This window comes from Castor canadensis, chromosome X, assembly GCF_047511655.1.
Source record: "Castor canadensis chromosome X, mCasCan1.hap1v2, whole genome shotgun sequence".
Taxonomy (NCBI): Eukaryota; Metazoa; Chordata; class Mammalia; order Rodentia; family Castoridae; genus Castor; species Castor canadensis.
The window spans coordinates 1,867,900-1,894,574 of NC_133405.1; the positions used below are offsets into that span (position 1 = coordinate 1,867,900).

The following is a 26,675-nucleotide window of genomic DNA, read 5'->3' on the forward strand; positions in this document are numbered from 1 at the left end:
TGCCATGGAAAATGGCAAGTCTAAAAGGCTAATGTGTGGAGCAGAAAAGTGGCAATATCATAAAATGAGGCAAGGGGAGTCTTAGTGCCGTTGCTGTGGTGGTTATTTGCAAGTCTGGACCCCAGAGCTATCTGCCTGGCTCTTCCTCCTGGCCCAAGAGTGGGGTGCTATGGAGCACAGATGTCCACCTGCACATATTCGGAGGAATCCGGGGAGACAGGAAAGAGGCCTGTAGAGTAAGTGAAATGATGGGCTTTCTTGCTATGGCTTTGAGATAAAGAGGAAGTCTGTGACTGGAACCCTATACACTGCTGATGGGAATGCAAAATGGTGCAGTCGCTGTGGAAACACAGTCTGGTGGTTCCTCAAAAGGTTAAACATAGAATTACCATGGTATCTAGCAATCCCACTGCTGGTTTTTATATATACATTCAAAGGAATTGAAAGCAGGGTCTTGAAAGACTATTTGTTCACCCAGGTTCGTAGCAGCTTTATTCATAACAGTCAAAAGGTGGAGGCAAACCGAGTGTCCTTTCACAAATAGGTGGATAAACAAAATGTGCCCATCCACACAGTGGAATATCACTCAGCCTTAAAAAGGAAGGGAATTCTGATGACGCTTGAGGACACGATGCTCGGTGAATGAAACGGTCACAAAGGACAAATACCGTCCAGATTCCACTTCTATGAGGGCCTTTATATGAGAATGCCATAGCCAAAATCATAGACAGAATGGTAGGTGCCAGGGACCGGGGAGGAAGAATGGCGAGTGTATGGTTGACGGGCACAGGGTTTCATTGTGGAAAGATGAAAAAGTTCTGCAGACAGATGGAGGTGATGGTTGCACAACACTGTGAATGTGCACTTCAAATGGTTGAGGGGTGGGATGTAGCTTAGTGGCAGAGCACTTGCCTACCATGTGTGCGGTCCCGGGTTCAATTCCTAGCATTATAAAAAAGAAGGTTGAGATGTTCAAATTTTCTGTTATATATGTCTGACCTCAACAAAAAAATAGGGAGTTTGTGAGTGTGTTGGGTTCTGGAGTTAGGTTTGGTGTGCTGGTGCTGAATTGTCACGTTGTCACCCCCTCTTCCTCCTCCCCCCCACCACCTCCTGCTCCCATCTGAAGATACTAGCCTGGATGTTCACTGCGGGCCCTTCCAGGTCAAGCCAGTTGGAATATCTAGGGAGCAGGGCACCTCTCACCCATACCACTTCTCCTTGGCCTAAGAACTCAGCAGGGTAACAGCTTGCCAGTGGGGAGAGACGGCCCAGTGCCATGAAGGCATCTGTTTGGTTCCATCTGAGCACTCACCAAATAAATCACACAAATTACCCAGACCAAGATTGTAGGAGCCTTTCATTTTTTTTATACACAGAAATTTTGGTCTATTTTTTAAATTAAGAAACTCAACTACAGACTTTAAATTATTATGCATCTGTGGTCTTTCTCATTAAGATATTTTTGTTCATCTTTATAACAGGCAGATAAAAATGTAACACATATTTATGAACTGAACACAGTTGACCAAGCCATTCCGTATAATATAATGCTTTTATAAAGAAGAGCTTCCCAATGAGACAGGCCCATGGCCTGAAGACTGTACAAGAACTGGAGCAAAGGTGCGAATTCACAGTGCCCCTTTCCTCAACCCCACAGCCCAGCACAAAGGCAGCCTAGGGACTATATAGTCGACATTGACATCAGGCAACTTTACACAGCAGCAGTGAGGGTTTGCTCTTTAATATCTAGCGGCCATTTGCTCTATCGATGTGTTTGTAACAGAGGATGACAAGAAGCCCGTGAGTGCAGCCATACCACACACAGCTGACCTCCTCCAAGTGAAACACTTGGAATTTTACTTTTGTTTAAGAACACAAAGACCCTCAACAAATTGAGCTGCCCTTTTGTTGTGGTTTAAACAAGGAGGACATCAGGGAACAATTTACAAATGGGTAACATTCTCAATGTGCCCTTTAGAAAAAGGGATGGCTTTAAGTTTTCTGTAGCTGGCATTTTAAAGTGGATTTTCTCTTCTAACCGAAATTCTTTTGCCCGAGATTTGACTACTCCTGCTCAGGGGTGACATGGCACTGATGCTAACAGTGGGAACTAAGCCATTTGGCTTTGTGTGGGTGTGGGAGGTGAGACAAGCCTGCCACAAGTGAGTGAGGGACCGGGTTTGACAGGCACAGCCTCATCCTCATCCTACATCCCTCAGCTCCCATCCATCTCCTGGTGGCTGAGCCCCAGGCCCTAGCAACAGGTATATGTGGGAACTGTGCCGAGACCCAGCCACCTCTCTGCTAAGTGTGACACCCAGAAGTTCAGAAAGTCAAGGAAACCTCATGGGCAAAGTGCTGCCCATTTCACTGGTGTCATCATGGGTGTCCGTACTCGGGATGTGGGAGCAGAAGGTTAGGAGGGTTGGCCCTCCACTGGGAAGAGGCCTGTCTGTCTGGGTTTCCCAGGTAAGGCAGCAGACTTTGGGACTCTTATCTCCTTTGCTGCCTCCTCTCAGCTTATCACTCATTCAGGGGAAACTGAGACTTGGTCCAGCAGCAACAGTGATGACATGCCATTTCTCCAAGAGGTTTTGCTTCCCCAGTGTTGCCTTTGTGGGTTATATTTGTCCTCTGAATAAGATGACCGGGGCGGGAAGCATGCTTTAGGGGGTGACACTACCCTTGCTGTGGCAGACACCGAGGTGGTTCAGCGAGCACTTTCTGGCATTTGCCAAAACACAAGATGGGAGTCAGTCCAGAGGTGCCAAGGGTGATGGGGTCTGGACGGTTCCCCTAGTCAGCCTCTTGGGTTTGATGATTCTTCTTGCTCAGTCAGTTTCTGTGGGAGTCGGGCTGGCATTGGGGGCTTCCATCTCTGCAGCAGGACCCACACCTAGCATACCGTGTGTAATGCTGTCAAAGTTGAGGTGTGGACAAAGAAAGCCACCAGCCAGAATGAAAGAGTTGGAACTGGTATTGGAACCGAAGGAAACCAAACTTCCCTTGCCACCGACTGGAGGGGTTCACTCCCACCAGTACTTTGGTATTTTCCTTTGAAATACACAATTCCATTGAAAGGTTTTTCTCCTCTATAGGCGAGGGTCTCAAAGTGCAAATGTTCTGATTATAAGGCCTTCAGGCCTCGAGTGTCCCTCCCCCAGACTTTCTCCTCTGGAATCTCAGCAGGGCCATGTATGGGGAGCACCAGGCTAGGGGCTAGGGAGGAAAATGTATCAACTGAGAACATGTTCTCACAGTCTAATTCCCTGAAAAAGCCTTACTACATTCAATAATGAAATTTCAAAAGGAAAATGCCTGATAAGAGTGAAAATATCATGCCAATTAATGGTTCCTTATTCTTTAAATATGCATCTTGTCAATATATATGTATATGCATGTAGACACACATACATATAGACGCGCGCACGCACGCGTACTGCAGATGGATCTACTGTATTCAGGGTAAGCTGCTGCTTTGCGGGTTGCAGGTACGTTTGTAGGTGGCTCCCTCTGGTGGCTGGTCTTGGCAGTAGCATCCTTCCTGGCCCTGCAATGGACTGGCCTGTTTTTGGTTGCTCCCTAATGGTGCAACAAAGCTCCCAAGAAACTCAAACCAGCCCCCATTCCGCCACATAGCCCAAATGGTGACACACGGTGGAATTATAGTGTTTGTTGAAAAAGAAAGCATCGATAGAAAAAAGGTGGGGAGCACAACTCTTCTCGTTCTCTCCTTTCTCCTTCTTCCCATTTGGGTGAAGAGCCTCCCCCATCCCCCTTGTCCCTCTCACTCTTTCTTCCTGCTCCTGGGTCCCAGAAAAGAAGCCTGGCAGACTGCGCCCTTATCAAACGAATTTGGCTTCTTGCAAATACCACACAAGAAGTCTTTAGCCGCCTTAGTGGTTTCCCTCTTTGGCAGGTGTGCGTGTGCGTGTGTGTGTGTGTGTGTGTGTGTGTGTGTGTGCAGGCATGTGATTGCATGTGGGTCCAAGTGTGTGTGTGCGTGTGTGTGCATGTTCAGAGAGAAGTTCTGGTTAGAGGGATGTCTCCATGCTGTGTAGTGGGCTCCCGGGCCTGGAAGAGAACGCTGAAGAGGTAGCTGACTTGGTGACATGCGTGGTCAGGTAGATGCCGCTGTCTATGGCATTGTTGTTCTGGTTGGGGGATGAGGGCGGTGGGGCCCGCAGGCGTTCCTCGTTCTCATCCACATCTGTGTCATCGATGAGTGGGATGTTGTGGGTGTAGTCATTGATCAGAAACTCGGGCGTTGCCATGAAGTTATGGATGGAGCTCTTGGATTCCGGTTTTTCCAGGCCTTCATAGAGTGAGCTACGGAATGCTTTCACCACCCGGATCTGGAGCAGGAGATGGAGGGACAGGATCCAAGGTGGGAGTAGGGAGGGCAGGAAGGGATGGAAAAGGAAGGGAAGGGAGGGAAGGGAAGGTGAAAGGAGGGGGAAGGGGGAAGAAAGGAGAAGGGGGAAGAAGAAGGGAGGGGGAAGGGAAGGGAGGGGAAGGGAAGGAAAGGAAAAGAAAGGGAAAAGAAAGAAAAGGAAAGGAGACAGTCAATGTGTCTAGTGCTGGTGAGTTCTACCCACATCAATGGCTGGGGGGTCATCATGTGATAAATGTTCCTACACTGGGGAGCTAATAGGGAGTGGTGCAGCTCTATTGGGTTCTGATCAGGGTTTGCAGTTCTGGGCCTTAGTCTTATCAACTGATCTACGTGCAGGAAACATGGCTGACTTGAGCAGATGTTCTGGAATGCTAGGCTCTTGCCTGCTACCTTCCCTTCCTTTGAGCTGGGAGGACTGGCATAGGTGGCCCTGGGGGATCTCCTTTCAGTCTGAACTCCAATTTGGTAGGAAAGAAATCTTTTCTAGGGACCTCATCTACATCCACTTCGCTCTTGTAGCTGCAGCCAAGATGCTCCATGCCTCCATCTGTCTGACCATCAGTCTTCCTGATGCTAAGCCCACTTAGATTATCTTCATCTTAATCCATCCCTCAGGGGTACTCAACACAGGTGGCCTTCCATTTCTGGAAACTTCTCAAGGCTCCCTGACATTGCTGCTGCTTGGCCCTTCTCTACCTCACCAGCTGCTCTGATCCCACCTCCTCTACTGCTCCCTCCTTTGTTCTGGGGTACCCCAGATCTGACCTGATCCTGTCCCTCCTCCTGTCTGTCCACACCTCCCTTTCCTGGCCACAGTGCTGGGGCCTATGTCGATAGTACCAGGGACTGTGGCCCAGATTTCTCAGAGCTTTGGGTCTAAGAGCCCACTGGTCCCCACCTAGAGGCCAAGACTGAAAATGGCCACATTTCTGATTTGCACACACCAAGCCTGGCCCTGCTTATCTATCCTGCCCCTGGTCTATCATAGTGGGTCCTTGTGGCCTCCTTACAACCCTGTGCCATAGCTACATGTGTCTGATTGCATGCTTGGGGCCGCTGGAGGCCCTCTGCAATCTGGTTCTACCTGCCCTTCTGGCCTGTCTCCCCTTATACCCTCCTCTTCCTCACTCCGTACTCAGACAGGGATAAGTCTACACATTTCTTGGCCATCCCCACTCTTGTTTCCAGTCTTCAGATCAGCATGACTTCCTGTAGGGAAAAGCTTCCTACCATGCCCCAGACCACCCCACCACTGTGGTCCTCTGCCCCCAGCCAAGCTTATGCTCCCTCGAACCGTCTGTACCTCCTGCAGGGCCTGCTCAAGAATTTGCTCACATGTTAGCCTCTCCCTCCTCTGGCTTTTCCGCTGTCACTTACACATGGACTTAAGTCTTAGCAGTTTTACAAGCCACAGCGATGCTGCCTCTTTGCTCCCTTCCTGGCACCCCAGCCCGGGCTCCCTTGTGAAGCAGAGGACATTTTATGAATTCTAATGTCATTTCTAGATCCAAGGAGCTAGGATTTGGGTTTCTTGGTTTAGATAAGGTATGTGCAATCTGTGGCCAGAAAGCGAACTCTGGCCCTTTACTGGTTGTGTAAGTAAAGTTTTATTGGCACGTTGCCATGCGCATTCATTCATCTATGACTATCCATGGCTGCTTTCAAGCTGCAAGGGCAGGGTTGTTTGGTTGCACCAGAGACCTGGTCTGAAAAGCTAAATATATTTTCTCACTGGCCCTTTATAGGGACAGTTGGCTGGCCCTTAGTTTAGACGGTGAATCACCTTGACTACAATGAGTTCCTTTCAGCTCTCCAGTCTGGACCTTGGGTCTGACAATTCAGCCAGGGCAAGCACAGCACTCCTAAATCAGCTTAAATGAGACAAACCTCATAGTCTTTGGAGTACAAAAAAGTGAGCCCAAAAGCTCCAGAAAAGAGTTTTCTAGGTTCACATCTGAAATCTGGTTAGGGTTTTCTCTGGACTTGGTGGAGCCACATCTGCTAGATGGCAGATGGCCAGCTGTTCTCCCTCAGGCCTTTATTCCAGACTGGTTTCTTAAGTAGGGTTAACATGGAAACGGAGAATCATTTGACGTTTTTAATGAAAACAACAGAATTCACTTTTGTAGCCAGCTCAGATGATGCCTCATTAGTTAGGTTTTTTGATGGAGGATTGGAGTGTTGATGCAAGAGACAGACAGCACCTGCTCCAGCTGTTGGCTATACCCATCAAGTCACAGAAAAGAGAAAAGGCTGTGCATTGCTGCCCTTGACCCTGGGGATGTGTTCAGTAGGTTTTCTGGCAATGCACCCATAACCTTGGCTACACCCTTCTCCTTGCTAAGCTGGTGGCCTCATTTGGACCTAGATCACATGATTAGGCCAGACCCCTGCTCAAACCTGCCCACAGGTGTCACTGCACCCGGCTAAATGCCAAGTGCTTCCCTTCCATGGATAGCCAAGGCTGTGGGCAGCCTTCACGTACCCCTCCCTGCTTCTACAGCTACTGCTGCCCTGGCCCTACAGGCACACCTCCTGGGAGGAGGCAAATGCCTTGTTTGCTGCCTACTGCCAGAGTCAGACACAGAGCAATTGACCAGATCAGCCGGCACTTGGGGAATGCAGGCATGAACGAGCAATCTGAACCTGGTGTTTGGCTGTTGTGGGTTTGAAGCCTGGCTCAAGTCATGGTGAGTCTTTAACATATGACAGTGAGTCAGCTTTTCTCCAGCTTGGTGTTGGTCTTATGATGGGGTGTTTTTAGCCCACCCTAAGGCCGAAGGACACAGGCAATTCCGGGGAAATTGGTTTGTGGAAACCCAGCAAACAGTCATAAGAGAGGCCCATCCTGGAGGACTGGGCTTGTACCCAGGTGCTTGTGGACCCCTCTGGGGTTCCAGGTCTGGAGTTTGGTGTTCCTAGGAAACGCACAGCTTGGCCTGAGTGGATCCTGTGCCATGTCCCAGTGCCACAGCTTGCACTGACTTCTCCATCTCAGGTTCCCAACTGGCTTCCTCAATGTTCCCCAGCCCAGGATGCCTCTTCATTTCTACTCTTCCCAAGGGGACCTCGCCACCCTCATTGCTGGGAATACCAACTACAGCCCCATCAGATCACCTAGACGCCACCAGGGCCATTGGTACCACATTCAGCTTCATATCTATAGCCAGGACCCTTGTCCAGATTGCCAGACTTTTGCTCCTGCTGCCTCCCCTTGGATGCCTACTGGACCTCTCACATCCTCACCAAGGACTGCCCCTCACTCTCTTCCCATCCCAGTGCGGGACTCTGGTCAAACCTCAGAGGCACCTCAATTCCCCATTCCACCCCTGTGTGTACACCATCAGTGGGTCTGGTAGGTCCTAATAGCAAAACATCTTCTGCGTCAGAGCCTCTTCTCATCCACTGCTGTCGCCATGTCTGCCAGGATTCTGGAGGACCCTGGGGACTCACAATCCTCAGACCTTGTCTGCCTGAGGCCTCAGTCCTTCCTTGGTGCTTGGCATAAGGCTCTTGAGTAAGGCTCTGTTGCCCTGTGGTTGCCTGTGCTGTCCTTTCTCCAGATGGTATTTCCAGGCTCCCTTGACTACTGAGGGAGACCTGATCACGCTCACACCTGACTGTAAACATTCTAGCAGGTGATGGAACTGAACTGGGTCCTAACTGAAATGGGTCCTAACTCCATTGCAGGTGTGAGCCACTACACCCACCTTTGTAGGATAAATTTTAAAGAGAAAAAATAAAAGCAGTGTTGAAGAAAGATGAGTCCTACATTTACTATGGCTGAGGCTTCTGGGAACCAAAGGGGTCAGGTTGAGCTGCAGGGGGATCGCCAATAATTTCTCATCACCCTTGTGAGGCAATGTGGTTCACTTCCACCTGCCCCGCCCCCCGCCAGCCACTCAAGGGTGTTACTCTTGCCATTATCTTTACCCTTGTCCAGGTCACTCACTTGTCTTGTATTATACCCTCCCCTCTTGGGTCCCACAGTCCTCTCCAGCTGCTACCCACTTTTCTGCCCTCTGTCACAGCCAGTGGTCCTGAGAGGATTGTCGATACTTTATTTCCTTCTTGACATAGCAGAGCACTTGATGCTCCCCCTACCTACCCTCGGCTCCTTTCCAGCCACTTTGTGGACTCCTCCTTTTCCCTTAACTGTTCCCTATCATCCGAAGGCCTTCTATTCCATCTGTCTGCCAACGACTGTCCTATCTCCAGCCCCAGACTTGGATGTCTAAGCTCACATCTCAAATTTAACTGGCCTCCAATCCCAGCGCCAGCCCCCAACAGCCCCACTGCTCCTTCCAAGTGACATCCAGAATCTGCCACTTCACATCCCTCTACCACACTGCCACCATCACTATCACCACACCAGGCCAGGCTGGCTGTTGCAGGGTCTCCTCCATTGTCTCCCTGCTGTCTGTTCCCCCTGACCTCCCGCAATCTGTTCTCAGCACGGCAGCTTGAGTGATCCTTCCAGTGAAAGCCAAGCTATGTCATGGTCTCCACCTAATGCAAACCCTTTGTCTCTCTTAACTTTGTGTCCAGCTTCTGGCACACTCCTGTCCTAGGGCCTTGGCATTGGCTGTGCCCTCTTCCATAAATTCCCTCTTCTTCAGTGCACATCAGGGCCCCTCACTCTCTCCTCAATGAGCCCTCCCTGTCGCTCCCAGCATTCCTGCACCCACTCCCTTCAAAAGTGCCCTCCACCCCAATTATTCTCTCCCTTCCACTGGAACAATTCCCCTGAAGGAGGGGATTTGTCTGTGGGGTTCACAGATGGCCCCAGCATCTAGCAAGGTGCCTGTGCCCAGCAAGAACTCAGTGATTGCTTGCAAAATGTCTGCTACCAGCCTGGTCCCATCCCCCATAAGAGTTTCACCCCTCTTTGAGGCCATCTATCCAGCATGCTGCAACCAGCTAGCTGAAGTTGTTCTGGCACATCCCAGACAGAAGCCCTCCTCCCTGCTGGGCCATGCCCCCGTCCTAGACTGTTCTTCCTCCAGACTGACTCATAGCTGGCCTTTTCTTTTCACACCAAACTTAGCTCAAATATCCTTACTCAGAGAGGCTGGGCCGGACAGCCAGGGTCCCAGGATAGCACCCTTTAATGTTTCTACTTGTCTGCTCTCTCTCCTTCTGAGGCCTGTAACCATTTGCATTTAGCTCCCTTTGCTCATCATTTCCTGCCAGGAGGAGACGCCCTGTGCCTGTGTGTGCCTCAGACAGCCGGAGCACTAGGGCACCACATGCTGCTGACCTGGTGCATGGATTCTGTGAGCCCTAAGGGGCTTGACGCTACAGACCAACACCCACCCCGGCCCCCAAGCTGCAGCAGATGGCAAGCATGCTGTGCCACTAATGGGGGCTCCAAGTCCTCTCCAGGAGCTGCAAGTGCCCTTGCTTAGGCCTTCAATGCAGGGGCGTGGCGGGGAGCAGGGATGCAGAAGCTGGGAGACAAGCAAAGGACTGAGGGAAGTTCACCTCGGTAAAAAGAATGGAAAAAGGAAATGAAAAGGAGAGAGAAATCAAAGCAAAGGCTCCTGAACTACCATCATGACAGTAACAATGGACACTGCCTGGCACCTTCTGCCTCCTGCTTCTAATTCCTTGGCAGAAATAAACCCAACCTACCCACTGCTGCTGGGGTGCTGTGGACCAGCAGCCACAGGTGCTTCTCCGTGCTCTCCACTCAGTCTCAGCCCCTAAGGCTCATGGAGCTCAGATTCTTTTGTCTGGCTCCTTCCGTGCCTTTCCACTGCTCTGTGTCAACCACTAGTCCAGAACCTTCTTTGGAAGATGGAACCTGTCAGCTGCCTTGGCTTGAGAAGCCAAGATCAGAAAGTCTGGAAACTGAGGAAAAGCTGGACTTGGCCTCACTTCTCTGTTACAGGAAAACAAGAGGCAAGCCCCTTTCCTCCCCATGAGGATGGCACGTGCTTGAATTTGGAAAATAATGCAAACCACAGAGGTGGCCCTTTCGTCAAGGGATCACAGCAGAAACGAAAGACATGGTTCTCGGTATGTCGGCAGGCCGACACACGCAAATCGGCTGGCGAGTTTTTGTGAAAATCCCCCGATTCTGAGAGCCCGGGCTTTGCTCCGAACATCAGTCGCTGAGCTCAGGCTTTTCAGGTGGTCAGACCACACAGACGTCTGAGCTCTTGCCTCTCCTACTAGCTGCGGCGCCTGGGATAAATCTCACGAGCTCTCAGTCGCCGGCTCGTTCGTGGCCTGAGCGTCAGCACTCACAGTGACTACTGGGGAGGGCTCAGGCCAGGGCTTCTGGAATCTTCCCTAGGCTGTGTTCTGCTGTGTGATTTAAGAATTCCCTGGAAGGCTGTTCCCCTGGTTCCAGGATGGCTCATTGGCAGGGTGGGCCTCTATTGGGGTACTGATGCTTTCCGTGTGGGGGCAGTATACACACTATCGAATATCTACGAAAAAATGCCAATACACTATTTCCAGAAACCCAAAGTGAGGAGATTTGGCTCAACATCAATCAACTTCCTGACAATGCAGCAAACTCCACAAAACACTGAGAGCTTCTTCTACCTGTGAGTGTGCGATGACCATGCCTCTCTGGGCTCTGGAAAGTTCTATCCAAGCAAAGGTGTGAGCTCACCTGGCTGGCTTCAGTCACACTGGATGAAAGATTTTCATGTTGCAAAAATCAATGAAAATAAAACAACTGCTGTGACTTGTCTCCACATGGTTAACCTGAACTAAATGTCTGGAAGGAGCCCCTTCTGACCACATGGGACCAAACCCACTAGTCACCCCTGCCCCTTTGTTGGGCTGGCTTGGGACCCACGTCGTGAACTATTCCAATAGTAAACATTCGAGTACAGAGGCCCAGCATTGCTGCAGGAAGGGTGGGCTGGGCTTGGCTGCCAGTCGGAATGGGAGGGCCATTAAGGTTAGCTTCTGGGGAGCAGATTTTAGGTGCCAGGGTATATCTGTGTTTCCTCATGGAAAACAGACACACAAAAGGATTCTTGACCACCAGAGCCTGCAGTGAGGCTTTCGTGGAACCAGGACCCAGGATCTTTCCCGAAGATCACATATCCTCCTGCTCTCAGCAGGAGGCAGATGTGCAGTGCCCTGGCTTGCTGCTTGTTAGCAAACCTGAGTAACTGCAACACCCCATCTACAGCCACACTTTGGGGATATTGTCACCAACTGGAAGAGCGATGCTCGGCTTCCTGCAGCCTCATTGTGTGAGTGTCTGGTTGGGATGGGGAGGAGGGTGATTGACCCCACCAGGGACTAGAATTTCATTGTCCCCTTGTTCCTGAGCCATCCAGATGGAAGGCCTCAAAGTAACATGGAACGAGGTGGCAGCTGTGAAAAGAAAGGCACTACACCCTGGGCTGGGGAGATTGTGACTGAAGTGGCTGTGACAGAGGCAGCTCATGGCTGGGCAGGGGAAGAGACATAGCTCTGAGCGGGAAGGAGGCTGCAGAGGTGATCCTGGAACTAGGAGTTGGGAGGTCACGGCCAGTGTAGTCTGACAGTTCTGTCTGTGGGTGAAGGAGGAAGTGAGGATGGCACCTGAGTCCACAACAGCAGAGACACATGTGCACATGTGGTGTGGGAGGCTAGGAAGGATGGGAGGGCACACTGAGTCCCAAGGATCCTGGCCGTCCTCTCCTCTGACTTGGAGGATGTCCTCTGGCCAATTCTTGCATTGGCCCGGGGGGGGGGGCACAGAGTGAATGGATCTTCTCCCCAGAGAGTCAGAGGTCCTTAGTGGGACTGATTTTGAACAGGAAGCTCCTCCAGTACCCTGAGAGCTACAGGCATAGTCCTCTGACTCCAAGGGGTCTGAAAGGCAGACTGACCTGAGCAGGTGACCAGCCAGAAAATTTCTCACTTAAGTAACTGTGGGTTTTCCCTCGGAAACCTTTTGAGTTATGCATTCCTTTGGGGTGAGTGGGGGCAGCCTGTGGCCATAATGCCTTCACACACTGCTTCTTGTCTAGGGGAGCTCCATTATGGCCTTTACCCTGCCTTCTTTTCAAGCAGCTCTGATCCTCTGGAAAGTTCCATGGAGATGGGCATGACTGGGGTTAGTCCCTACTCTGCCAGGCCTGGCTGTCTATGTGGTGCTGGGCAGGTCCTGACCCTTGTGGGCACCTGCCCTTCCCTGATTTAAAAGATGAGAGTGCTAGGCTCAGTGATTTCTTGGGGTCCTTGAAACTGAGTGGGAGTTAGGTTCTGAGCTCTAAACCAATCTGCTGCAGAGTGATGGTGGCAGAAGCAGTTTTGGTCAGTGGCTTCCAGAAGCAAAGCACGTCTCCCTTGGAGTTGCCAGGTGCCCCAACCAGCATCTTCCTCCATAGTGAATCCTTTCTGAGGTGCTACTGCTCAATGGGGGTGAGCCTTTTAGGCCCACTTTTGTCAGTCGGGACATCAGGCCCCCTGTGCCTTCACACCAGCACCCTCCTCAGAAGGCCCTGCTCCCCACCCTCACCACCACTGCTCAGGTCCCCCTGGAATGACTTGTGAACAGCAGGAGGGTGGCGTCTCTCCCACTGTTACTTACCAGGTGCTGCTGGGCTCTGGAGATGGGAAGGAGGGGCAGATGGTCGTGGAGAGCACAAAGGAAGGAGGGAGGGAGGAAAGGAAGGTGCTGGGAGCCAAGGAAGAAAAGAGAAAGAGGCAGCCCCCAGGGAGGAAGTGGGAGGTATCCAGCAGGCCTCACCCCAGTGCGTGGAGGCAGGTGGGGAGGGGCTGCAGAGGCCCAGCTGGCCCCAGGTGGGGCGAGGCCAGAGCTGTGGAGAAGGCTTTGAGGAGTGGATGGAGTAGGGCCTCGTCAGCTGCCCTCCCCGAAGTCACAGGTGGGCAGATGAACCGACAGACAGACAGGAGGCGCAGAGAGAGAGGTGATAAAGAAAAGTATGGAGGAAGTAAATGGGGGAGGAAGGGGCTGGGCAGATCTATGTGTGCCCCTTGGGGGCACACATACCTACTCTTGTCCCTTCAGTCCCATGAAGGAAGGTGCTGCTGCCCACCCAGGTCCTGGCCAATGTGTCCCGGGAGACCACGCACCACTTCTGTCCTTAACTGACTTGGCAGAGCCTCCGATTGGTCTCTCTGGGTGGAGTGGCAGTGAGGCCCTCCTGGAGTCCCATCTAAGTGTGCCAGGAGCTCTGACTGCTTTTCAGACCAATGGTGACCGGTGTCAGCCAATATTTGTGGCCCGGGTTGGTGGTCCAGTGGGTGTAGGAACAAGCTGGAGATGTGTGCGGCCTGTGGTTTGGAGAAGGGGGCGTGTGTGTGCACGTTCGCTCATGCTGTTCCTGGGGTGACCCTCGTCCTTTCCTTAAAGGGCAGACTGGCCTGAAAGGACAGCTTAAGCAAGAGGAGGGGTGCCCCCCACCGGGGACCTCTCACCAGTTCCTAAAAAAAGAAAAGAACAGAACAGAAAGAAATCAAGCAAAAAGAAACTTGAAGAGTCTGTGATGGGAAAAAGGCGTAGTTAAGGACTCCCGGCTGCGTGGGAGTGGCGTGTTCGCGAAGGGAGCTGCGGGGGCTCACTGGAAGGAAAGGAAAGAGGTAGCATTGAACCGTCCCGGCAGGGGCTCTGGGCTCATACTCAAGGTTTACTGTTTGGCTTTTGAAATCTCCCGAGTTTGTTACAAAAGGCAGGCTGCCTGGGTGGGGTTGGGGGACCCCACATGGTTGCCTGCGTTCTCTCCTGTTGGGGGAACCAACAGGGTGGCAAGTTCAGCAGTCTAGTGGCCTTTCCTTCGTCTTTGGAAAAAGATGTGAGCAATTATGGAAGTTTCTACCTACTTAGGACAGCCCCTGGCTTCTCTTTAAAATGTGACCAGCCTGGTGGGAACTTCTCACTGAACTGCACTGAAGGGAATCCAGTTTTCCTGGGATTGGGTTAAGACCTTCCCATCCTGAGGCCTGTTTTGGAAAGAGCGAGGAGCTTCAGGAACAGAGATGTGCCTGCGGCTCCTGAGTTACAGTACCCAGGACACCTCTAACAGTCCATGCATGGCTTGGGGCAGGCCCTATAGAGCAGCCACCAGCTGCGCAGGAACACTTTGCCACCGCTGAGCCCACCTGGGGACAGGTGACAGTGGCATTCTTTGGAAGCCACTTCAAGAAGAATGCTGGAAGCTGCTGCTTTGGTCCCCAAGGAGCTGGGCTGGATTCCGCTGCAAATGATGCCACACGGTGGGCACTTGCCTCACTCAGGAGGGTGACCCCAAGCTGTGTGCTTCCCTGACACTCACCACAGGACACCGAGAAAGGCCCCAGGCCGACACCAGACACCACCGGAAGAGGCCTAAGTTCATGAAGAACCATTGGCACATGCGGACAAGTTCAAGAAAAGAAAGCCAATGGCAGCAGGAGCACTAAACGTAAACCAAAAACCAAACAAAGCAAAGGACGGAGGGCCCGGCAGTGCCATGGGTTCGGTACATTTCATGAGAGAACATGGCTCTGGAGACACCGTCTGGCGGGAAGGACTGGACAGGGCGGTAAAGAAGGAACGGAAAAGCCACGGTGAGCAGAAACGCAAGACTGGAAAAAAGAGGAGCGTTGGGGAGGCTTTATCTTCCCCGGAGATGCCATTTATGAGAGAAAAGGGAAGTCAAGACTCACTGCCAGCAGCGCTGGTGGGCTTGGCGGCAGAGAGAGTTACGTGAGTAGGGGTAGAAAGATTGGTTACGTCATGGAGCTGGCTGAGGACCGAAGACCGCCGGCGCACAGCACCCTGAAATGACCCGCTTCTCTTGAAGGTACTCACTACCTCCATCTGTGGGAGAGAAAACGAGATAAAAGTTGGCTTGCACCGAGGTCCAGGCGACTGCAGGAGGTGGGGCTGGGCAAGGACAAGGGGCCGCGCTGGGAACATAGCACGACAGCAAAGCCTCAACTCGGTCAGCCCCACTCACTGGGAGCTGCTGATGCTTTTGATCAGGCTGTGACCAAGAGAGGGTTTGCTGGGCAAATGATTAGTGGTCATGAGATCGGGAGGGAGGGTTACAGATGGGGGCACACTGCAAACATTTCAGAAGGAGTCATTTGCATTCACAATATGCTCATTGCAAACCACTTGTCAGTAAGTACCTGCGGCTGGCAATAGTTTGTTATCCTATTTCGGGAGTTCTCAACCTTTTTTTCCGCCCCAGCACACCTGAGGGATATGACATGCTCCCATTAGGAAGATGTGGCCGCACTTCTCTGGGCCCATTGGGAATCGCCATCATTGCTCCCCTTACTCTAAGCAGGGACCCTATTGCTTCTCCCTCTGCCGGCCTGCTGCTCCTACTGGCTTCTACAGCTTACCCAGGTAACTGGGACCCTCAGTAGAAGAATGGACTCAGATAGAGTATGCAGTTAGTCTTGTCAGACCCACAGGCACAGAGGCTGGGAGGACTGGGGACTGCTTTGTCCCCACCTTTTAAGCTTCCTAGAAGTTGAAAGGGAAGTGGGGTCTATGGAAAGAAAGACCCCTGGGAGAGCCTTGTGGATAAATCCCACCAGACGTCCCCGGCTTTGGAGTTCCTGATCTCACCTTTGACTGTCATGTTGGGGAGCAGACACAGGCAGTGGGGTCCCAAGGAACTACAGCCAAGTGGCTACATCAGTAGACCAACTGACCAACTGCCTAGGTCGTGAGTGTGCAGCATGGCACACTCATGGCCTCATTTTAGCAAATGACCCATCAGTTGGGAGATTCTTTGTTCTTGGAGTGTGGATCTGACTTCTGGAAAGTACCATGTAATTCACTGGATGACACGCACAACAAAGCCAGCATGCATTTCTGGAGCCTGAAAGGACCCTCACTACCTGCTGCACCCCAAGGCCTGCAGTCGGTTACATGTAGCCCCCCCCCCCCAGATTCAGATAGGTGTCTGACATGGGCCAGGGCTTCTTGGAAGAAGATAGCTAAACTGTTTTGTACCCTCCCCCAACCGAAATGCAGATGGATGTCATTTTGACCTTGGACGCGATATGGAAAAGCCTCATTATCCTTCTACTGGGCCTTCCCAGCACCCCTTTTGCCCAGCACGACCTGCTCGCTCACTCCTTTGCTGGGGAGAGAAGGGGAGCCTCACGGCTGTGACTGCAGCTGTGATGCACATGGTGACATAGCTCTGCACTGTGCGTCGGCACATGGCGGGGAGATGATTGATGTGATGGTGCCATAGTCCCTTGTGGGGCTTTCCTGCCCAGATTTAAATATATCTAGGCTATGGAGATAGGTCTCTCTCAAGAGAGGACACTTATCGTGACAAGAAATGGGAAATATTCCTTTCCTGCCTCAGATTACATTGGTGTCTCCTGGTTCCGTGCGGCATCCCCATGGGACAACCGTATCAGTCACCCCCACCCTCACCAGAAGCCCAGGCAACTGGGCCAGGAACGAGGCCCATTTGGTGAACCTTCTCATGGGTTTACAACAGAATGCAAAAAGGACCACGTCACGAGCGTTCAAAAAGCTACATGTTCTGGGTTTGACGGACTTGCTTTTATTCGGGAATGACACCCTGGCATCTGGTGCACTGATACTGGTAGTGTGGAACAGAGAAGGAAGTAGGTTACTTAGCAACAGAAAATGTGCAGGCCTCTGAAATCTGGGGAGCAATTTCGTGGTTCACAGAATCCAGAAATCTGGAGCCAGCTGCCTAGAAAAATGGATGGAACCTGAGGGGCCTCTCCCAGGCTTTATTTCTGGTTTTTCAGCCGGTATTTTGAATCGAAAAGAGCAGACACTTTTTAAAAAGTTGAGCTAAAATAACCGATTGGTTCCGCATTCTTGAAAGGCATGGTGAATACAACATGATAAAGTCAAACCGAAAAGCCACGGGGGTCAAGATCCCATGGAGGCATCACAGTGGCTTTACTGAGGGAGAAAGCAATGTGTTTGGGCAACTGTCATGAAAGACTTGGGCCCTCGTAGCCCCGACTCTCATGGAGTGACCTTGGACCAGTCCCTTCCCTTGGGGCCCCATTTTCTTGCTTGTAAAGTACCTACAAGGGTGCCAGCAGTCAGAATGGCACAGAACACCACAACTGCAGCTGATGGGACCCACTTCTGCTAGTCAGGCGGCAGTGGCAAGCCCAGGAGTCTACAGGCATACAAAAACATGACATGTACAGGTGGCTAGGCAACCAGTGACACCTCAGCTGGGAGGCAGGGCTTCTGTCTCAGCTAGTAGGAAAGCTAACACTGCCTGGCACTGCACTGACAGAAATGAAATAGGCGGCTAGGGAGCAAGATCCTGCTGTAGCCCTTTTTGGGCGCTGCAGCGGAACTAGGGTATGAGCACAAGAGCCTGCCTGGGCAAGAACGGGGACAGCAGACCCACGGCCACAGTCTCCTAGAAGGTACGGTTGCGAGGCCACATAAGCACTGGGGAAGATATGAGGACCGTTCCCTGGCATTTGATGTACTTTAAATGTAGCACATAAATACTTATTGCAGGGAATGAACAAAAAAAAAAACCAAAACAAAAACTCCCTATGCTGTACCCGTGGCCCGTCCTGGGCACTGTGCATGAGGTACCAGCACTCTCATTTGGGAGATGAGGTTCAGGCCATGGCTCCAACAGCTACTCCCCTTCTTCTCTTGGGCTCCCTCTGCATCCTGTCCAGCTCACAGCTAAGGTAACGCTACTCAGACGTGGACCTAGGGCATTCGTCCATGGCTACACTGGGGCAGGTGCTTAAGGCACTACTCCAGCCTCCTGGTTCTGAGTTGGAAAAGCCCCTGGTACCCTGGGGAGTTCCTTCAACATGGACTTCTGTGGTGCCACCTCACCCAGCCCTGCAGGCCTCATTTCCCTGGGGGTGAGTTTGGGGACTCTGTAGCTCTGGAAAGTTCCCCAGGGCATACTGACATGCTTGGACTCAGTGCCCTAGGCTGGGTACACAGATGGCCCATGATGGCAGGAGGGAGCCATGTGAGAAGGATTCACAGGTCTTGGTGGCTTTTGAAGCATGAATAGAGGACCTTGAGGGGACACAGCAGCAAGCAGGAAGGCATGGCAGTGTGGGTGAGCAGACGCACACCTGGAAAGGCAGCCAGGGTTACAGGGGTGTGGAGAGGAGTAGGGTGATGCCAAGAGGCTGAGGCCTGAATGGCCACACTCAGGAACCCGGACTTCATCCTCAGGACAATGGAGAGAGGCTCTGAAGGCCCCAGTGTGGAGATGGTGTCAGAGAGGCTGAGCTGAGCAGAGCAAGTGGAGTGGTAGGAGGCTGGGAGTTCAGAGCCTGATCTGAACTGGGGTTTCCTGAGGCTGGGCCGCAGCCAGGAAAAAAGCAAGGGCACCCCAGGCTGGGCCCCATCAGACCCAGAGGTTTGTATGGGAGCAGCTGTGTGCACTAGAAAGGAAAGTGGGACCCGGGACACTGAGGACAGCTTGGAGTCCAGGCTGGAGGCAGGGAGGGGTGTGGCCTTAGGTCCTGCCCCAGGAAGTTGCCCAAACAGACTCCCAAGGAGGACCCAGCCAGATGGTCCTGCCTTAGCTGGTGGAACCCTAAGGAGGAGAAGTGATTGGACCTACATTAGAGGTAGTGGGACTGTCACTTGAGAGAAGGTGGCCAGAGCCTAAGATAAGGACAAGGTGGTGAGAGTGCCAAGATCATCTGAAGGATGCCAGGGGAGGCTGGGCTATGGGGAACTGCCTAGGGGCCAGGCCAGGCCAGGAGGCTGCAGTGGACGGACGGGGCTGGTAACCTAGTGGGATGGAGGGGCTGGGGCTCAGGCAAGGCCCCGGTAGGCCTTCATTCCCTCTCTACTAGGCCTGTGGGATTTGGGGCATGGCAAAGCATGGGCAGAGTGGAAGACTGGGGTCGTCAGGAGCAGACTCTGAAGGGACAGCAAGCCACCAGGGCAAATGGGAAGCAGTAAGGATGGAGCGGGAAGGAGGTCTTGCAGGCTGGCGTGAGAGCTGTTTCTGTGAGTGGTGGGCATGAGAAGGCACACGGGAAGGATGTGGCGAGGCAGTGAGTATGGAACCTTCTGGCAGGAAGGTTGGCTAGGAGGAGATGGGGGCAGAGAGGAGGGTGGCTCTGACACATGGCTCTTGTGAAGCCTTCACAAGCGCCTATTACTGAGTGATAGTTGTGGCCATCTGACTTTACAGGGAGCTGTAGCTGATGGCCTTGGCCTTGACCAGCCCCCCTACCCTATGGAGATTTGGGTGAACAGAAAGGACCAATTTGGTGGCAGAATCCACTTCCTAAATGAAGCCCTCGCACAGTAATTACAGCAAACTGCAATGAACTGGGAGCTTACCAAAGGTTCTTGGGTGGTTCTCGGTTTGAACTCAGGGCACGGCACTTGCTAGCCAGGCGCTGTCTCCCACTTGAGCCACAACCCCAGCCCATCAAAGGGTCTTTGAAATGGACAGTCTCTTCCCAAGTATGCAATTTGCCCACCACCTGGGAGCAGTCCCACCAAGTGAAGGGGACAGTGCTGATCCGGGCCCCTGACAGACAGCCACTAGTCACCAGCACACACCTTTAGCCCACTGTAGGGAGACACCGTCCCCAGCCCCGAGGACGGTGTCAGGGAAAGGAGAGCTCAGTGCCCCAGCCAGTGACAGGCACGCCCAGATGGCAAAGAGGAGACCAGCAACTGCCTCTGTGCCCATGGCAGCAAGACTTTGGGGCTTCCCTGTTGGTCACGAGCTCTGCTAGCCCGTTCTCCACTTCTTGCCTGCGTTCTACCCTCTCAAGGCAGAAACAGCAGGGTAAGCAAACGAACCGGCAGCTTACCTGCGTCTGAATCCGGTTGAGGCCCCGGAACCAGAGGATCTGACCCCTGCGAAGCTCCCGCTCTGCATGGTCGATCTCCTCTTCCCCCTCGGCCAGCTCCTCATCGGTCATCTCGTCCTTCCCAGGCCCATGCCCTGCTTCCTTCAGGCACTTGAGCTGGCTGGTGGGGATGGTGGCAATGACCTGGTGGAGCCACAGTTGAGGGACAGCAAACAGAGGTGGCGTCAGAGCAGGTTCTGCTGCGGTTAGGAAGAGGCCCCATCTCCTGCCAACACAAGCTAAGGCTTGACACTCCAGCTGACCCCCTGCACCTGGCAGACTCTTGTTTCCTAACCTGCCCTGTCCCTGTGGCACATTCCTCCTCCGTTGAGCCTCCTCCAGTCAAAGGACTGGGGAGCAGCTAGAGGAGCCTATCAGTGCTCCTCTCCTCTCCAGTGCTATGCGGTAAAGACAGGTCTGGCCTTTTTTGCCAGCACTTGGAATACCCCGCCTAAGTGGCATGTAGATCGCAGGGGCCAGTGGACCACCTGCTAGTCTATGCAAATATTGTGATCTGTGATGGGGGCCTTGGGCTACAGAGGGTATGGACACTGAGACCAGCCATCCAGGCACTGCATGCCCAGGTGACAGACAAAGAAAAACCCTGGACACCACAGCTTGGGTGGGCTTCCTAGCTGACAATACCCCATGCATGCTGTCCCTCGTGGTTGCTGGGAGAAACAAGCACTGACTGTACCACTCCCTGGGAGACCCCTGGAAGCTCATGCCTGGCCTCTCTTGGAGGAAGAAGGACCTAGCAAAGGGCCCATGATCGAGGGCTGGCAAGGAGGGAGAGGTGACAAGGAGGGTGGCAGCTGGGAAGGGCAGGAGGGGGAAGAGTCAGGTAGGAGTGAAGGCAAGTGCTGGCTTTGCATTTCTCTGTCTGGATGAAGGACGGTGGATCCTGTCTATCTTATGCATCTGAGCAGAAGTCTATCAACACAGCCAGGAGCAGACTTGAGGACCTTTTCACAGAAATTCCATTCCATTGGATTTTTTTCACTGAAACATGTTTTATTTTTTGTAAATGAAAAAAGTTAATGACTGAAAAGGCTAGTCTGTAGCCCTAAGGGGCTACGCATGGGGCTGGCACCATGTGCAGTGGTGCAGGAGTGGGGGTGGATCTGAAGTCCCAGGGACTAGAAGCCCAAAAGTCAACAAGAGACTGGCACCACCAGGACTGTGTGGGATGTGTAGAGTCCAGGCTGTGGGAAGTGAAGGGACTCCATGGGACAATCAGGCATGAGTGGGCATGAAAGGGGAGGTGCAGCAGTGGAAGGAGAGGGAGGAATCGGGCAGACTGTCCCTGAGGACTAATGCCAGGGACCAACAGAGGCCAGCATCCACAGCAGCCAGCTTGGGAGGGGGGACGGGGCACCAGTGGATTCAGAAACAAAACCCAGAGTGCTATGGGCTAAACTCTGCCCCCACTCCACCTTGAGTTCCTGTGTTGAAGCCCTAACCCTCATTGTGGCAGTACTTGGGAAGAAGGAGATAATTAAGGTTAAACGAGGTAATCAGGTCGGGGTCCTGATCCCACTGGATTTGTGCCCTTATGAGAGGATTCACCAGAGACCTCCAGTTCCCTTGGCTCTGTGAGTATGCAGTGAGAAGGTGGCTGGCTATAAGCAGGGAAGGGGCCCTCACCAGAAACTGAACTGGCTAGAACCTTGATCTTAGACTTTCTGCCTCCAAAGCTGTGAGAAAATAAGTGGCTGTTGTGTAAGCTGCCATCTATGATGTATTTTAAAAATTATTTTTTCTGTACTAGGATTTGAACTCAGGGCATTTGTGTTTGCTGGGCAAGTGCTCTACCACTTGAGCCACACCTCAAGCCCTTTTTGTTTTAGTTTATTTTTCAGATAAGATCTTGAGCTTTTTGCTTTGGCCCTACCTTAGACTGCAATCCTCCTACCTCCAACTCCTGGGAGCTGGGATTACAGGTTTGCCCATTACACCTGGCTGATCTATGGTATTTTGTTATGGCAGCCCAAGCTAAGACAGAGAGAGAAGTGGATCCTGGACGCAACTCCTATGCCAGTGTCCAGAACTCTTGAGAAATGCTTCTGGAGCCCTCCCATGAACCTGTGGCAGGTGGGGCTGGTTCCATGCCTGGGTTCTGATTGGCTCTAGCTACCCAGGCTGTTGCTTCCTGATTGAATCACTGGGCACTATAATCTGCCTCCTGTGTGGCTTCAGCTGCAGCCCACAGGTCTGGTAGTGTGATTCTGTCACGTTCCACCAGGTCACAATAATTGTAATTCTTAATTTTTCTCAAGACCTCTCTTTACCCAGATTATTTAGTAGGGATTTTTTGATGCTGGGGAGGGAACGTGGGGCCTCATGCATAATGAACAATTGTTCTGCCACCAAGCTGCACCCCCAAGCCACCCAGGTTTAAGGAAAAATCTGTGGCTACCATCATGGAAAGAGGAGCAGTGGGTGGTTTTCGTGGGCCCTGTGACATCCCAGCAATCACCTTTTGTGTTCTCTTTGCTGGTGCTGTCACATGTGACCTTGTCACAGTATGCCACAGAACTGAGCCCTGTCGAGCAGGGCTGTCCACCTGAAGATGTCACGTGCTTTCCCAGGTGCAAGCTCCAAGGCTCCAGAGCAGGGAATTGGGGCAGTGGAGCCCTGGGTTGGCCAAGACTCCTGGCATCTTGCTCATTACAAGTGCCATCAGCAAAGCCAACTGGAAGGGGGCAGGGTGAGAAAACTGACTAGGCTGGTACTCACCTGTCCCCAGACCAGCTCCCCAACACCAACAAATAGGCACCAGAGCCACTGTTCTGTGGACAGCGGGGAGCAGCTGAAGGGCTTCCCACCGAACTGGACGATGACGATCTGCAGAGGCGGATGGGAGGGGTGGGTCTAGCAGCAGCAGACCACCAGCACAGGTCCTGGCTGCCCTTCATCCAGCCCAGCCCTCTACCCACTCTGCCTTCCAGACCAGCCTAACCTCTTGGGAGCCAGGCCATCTTGGTCGGAGTCAGCGGGTTGCTGGCTCCCCTGGGCAGATGAGCCATTTCCTGGGGAGAGGCTTGGCTTTCCTTTCTTGGGGTTCCTTCCCTTCCTTTCTCCATTACATGCCAGCCCCCACCTTTTCTCTAGGTGCCAAGCACCCACTGACTCTAGCCCTCAGGTGTGACTCAGCTGTACTGACCATATTTCCAGCTTCTGCAAATCTGATGTTTAATACCCACCTTGCCTGCGCATGCCAGACACCCTCGTTCTGGATGACCCCATAACATAAGGGTCACTTTTCCTTGGCCTCTACCTTTCTCTTGCTCCCCACTTCAGGAGGGGGCAGCATTTCAAGTACAAGCCAACCAGTCCCGAGCATACCCCAATCCTTCCCAGGACCAGGTGGTGGCCACCACCCACAGCCCCGCAGCCCTAGAGTGGGATGAAATGGTTCTCACTAGCCAATCCTAAGCCTACTGGCTCCATGTCACTCATTCTGTCCTGTGGAAACCAGGACAAAGCTCCCCCACTGTGCCTCCTGACTGGCATTTCTGTCTGGTCCCAATGATATAGCACGGTCCTGCTCTTAGGATCTGTGATTAATGAATTATCTTTCAACAGCACTCATCTCCTGATCTATGGATCTAACTATACCTCAAGTTTTGTTTGACGACACTCTATGTTAGAACATTCAGCCTCTCCTGGGGAGCTGGACTGCCCAGCCTCTCCATGATACTGTGGCATGGCAGCCATGGACACATCAGACGTCTCCAAAAGAACCTTCTAGAGTTATAGCAGTAGGAATTAGGTGCTAGAAATGGAATGGCAGATCCGTGGGGGGTGGGAGGGGAGGGGTACTTCTAGCATCTGTGAGAGGAAAAGGCACACCACACCCCTGGTTATGCGAGGGTGAGCTCAGTGATGTTTGGAGGATGAAGAACGCCTGTTCAGGAGTGAAGCATGGGCAGGAGTTAGGGGAAAGTCAGGAAGGGCAGGACTGGTTCTGTGAATGGAGACAGACAGACCAGTACGGGGGGGGGGGGGCGGGGGGAGACCTGGGGCTCTGGTTCCCACTGTCCTTGCTCCTTGCAGGTAGCGGAGGCCAAGTGTGGAGCTGCCTCTCCTACCTGAATTCCAAAGGTGCCCAGGACAATAGTGCAAAAGATGGGGTTGCTGAAGATGCCATCGAAGACGTTGCGCTCTCCGTGGATCTTGCGGGCGTTGATCTCGTTGAAGAGCTGCATCATGACGAAGGTGTTGAAGATGATGGTGTAGTGCTCTGAGGGCGGCGAGTGCAGGGGTGCGTTCCTCCCGCTGTCGATGTCGAAGAACAGCTCTCCTGGAGGGAGGAGAGAGGTGGGGGCTCAGGAGGTAGGGGCTCTGAGAAGCAGTGACCACTGTCCTTCACCACATCGGCCTCTGGTACACCCACTGGAGCACACGCAGAGAAGGCAGTAGGGAAGTGAGGGCTAAGGGGGTGCAACAGGCCAGTTCCTTTTTCATTCATCATTCCATCAATAGCTGCTGTGTCTCGCCCTGTGCTGGGCTGGAGATACAGATGACGTGTGTCACACATGCCCGAGCATGAGGCCTTGGCCACAGCAGCTGAGAATGTGTGTCCCAGGGCCAACTTACCGACGAAGAGCAGGGTGAAGATGATGGTGAGCTGATAGACAGCGTGACCCAGGATGTTCTTCATCATGGTTCGTGAGATGAGGGGCTTGTCCCGGCCGTATGGCTTCCGCAGCAGCAGTGACTCGGTGGGTGGCTCCGTTGCCAGGGCCAGAGAGGCAAATGTGTCCATGATTAAGTTCACCCACAACATTTGCACGGCTTTGAGAGGAGAGTCCTGCAGAAAATGGACAGTCAGTCTTCCATGGGCCAGCCACCTGGGCCTGCACAGGGAAGGCTTGCCATGGGAACCCTGCAGCTCCTGGGAAGAAATCCCGCTTGGGGTTAATTTACCAGAACTTTGCTCCCTTAAACCTCTCCACCCACAGGTTTCCTTTAGGTTAGCAGGGTTTTCATCTGGGCTTCCAGATTCCTGACTATCAGTGATCTTGAAAGTGAGGTCCAAAGTCCCAGTTACCTACTCCAGCCTCTGAAACAGCCCAATGACAGGGGGCTGCCATTTGGGACCACAGAGAAGTGATTACTCTCCTTATCTCTTACACTCTGAACCCGACCTGCCTTCTCATCATCCTCTGTGAGTTACTCTTAAAAAATCAGCCTCACAGGGCTGGCAGAGTGGCTCAAGTGGTAGAAAACCTGCCTAGCAAGTGTGAAGCCCTGAGTTCAAACTCCAGTACTGCCAAAAAAAAAAAAAATCAGCCTCACGGAAGTCTGACGCACAAGGCCACGTGTCACGAATGAAATGAGATGAACTGACAAGTCTATAAAGAGAGAGTGTATGAAGGGGTGCCAGTGGCTGGGGGAATGACGATAGGGACTGACTGCTAATGGGTGCAGGGTTTCCTTTTGGGGTGGTAGAATGTTCTGGTAATACACAGTGGTGATGGTTGCACAACACTGTGAACATACTAAAAGCCACTGAATTGTACACTGTAAAATGCTTAAAATGGGGCTGGTGGTGTGGCTCAAGCCCCCTTAGTAGGACTGTCAACAAGTGCCTAGCAAGTGCAAAGCCCTGCACTTTACTATCAAAATAGGTTAAAACGGCCATTACAGTGTATTTATGTCATATAAATTAGATCTCAAATAACAAGTCTTTAATGGGACCAAACTGAACAGCAAAAAAAATTAACTATGTTTTGACAACAAACTTGACCAGGGGAGAAATAAATTCTGGACCCTTACCAATAGGAAGAATGGGACAGCTGAGAAAGGGAGGAGTTGCTGTCAAAGGTGAAACCTAACATTCATGTGTGACCTTGACCCCAGAGAATGGAAACATATGTCCATACAGAAATTCAGACGTGAGTGTTCCTGGCAGCACTACTCACAATAGCCCCAAAGTGGAAATCAGCTGATAAATGATAATCACAGTGTGGCATAGCCATACCACGGACAATCGTGCAGCCATTAAAAAGGAAGGAAGTACCGGCCCAATCTCACAAAATGGATGAGTCTTGAAAACACGCTAAGTCAGATCTAGATGCAAAAGGCCACAGGTATTTGATTCCACTGATGTGAAATGTCTACAACACGCAGATTCACAGAGACAGAAAGCAGACTGGTGGCTTCCAGGGGCCAAGAGCGGGAGATGGGGAGTGAGTGCCAATGGTTACAAAGTTTCCCTTCGAATTGATGGACGTGCTCTGAAACTAGATAGAGGTGATGGCTGCACAACACTGAATATACTAAAACAACCCTACTGAATTGTGCACCCCCAAAATGGTGAATTTTGGTATGTGAATTTGACTTCAGTTAAAACAATCAACAGCAAAGAAAAACTTGCGCTCAACCCAGCCCTCAGGCCTGAGCTCTTCAGACCAAGCCGCTGCCCTCAGAAACCAGCTGCCTCCTGCTGGCCCTATGGCTTGTGGGAGGGAGA

The 26,675-nt window shown here is 52.3% G+C and overlaps 1 protein-coding gene across 6 annotated transcripts in view; it reads right to left on the bottom strand.

Annotated features, from left to right (window-relative positions):
* Positions 1-1,343: 1,343 nt before the first annotated feature.
* Positions 1,344-26,675, bottom strand: part of Atp2b3 (ATPase plasma membrane Ca2+ transporting 3) — a 70,543-nt gene continuing 45,211 nt past the window's right edge. For 2 of the 6 annotated variants that reach the window (XM_074064413.1, XM_074064412.1), the window contains 6 exons: positions 24,797-25,010; positions 24,289-24,500; positions 22,934-23,041; positions 20,156-20,338; positions 15,093-15,179; positions 1,344-4,358 (listed from right to left, as the gene is read on the bottom strand). In XM_074064413.1, the coding sequence (XP_073920514.1) occupies positions 4,038-4,358; positions 15,093-15,179; positions 20,156-20,338; positions 22,934-23,041; positions 24,289-24,500; positions 24,797-25,010 (1,125 nt within the window). In that variant the 3' untranslated portion in view covers positions 1,344-4,037. Of the gene's footprint in view, positions 4,359-15,025; positions 15,180-20,155; positions 20,339-22,933; positions 23,042-24,288; positions 24,501-24,796; positions 25,011-26,675 lie in introns of all 6 variants that reach the window. The other 4 variants (XM_074064416.1, XM_074064417.1, XM_074064415.1 and 1 more) reach the window with 2 other exon arrangements.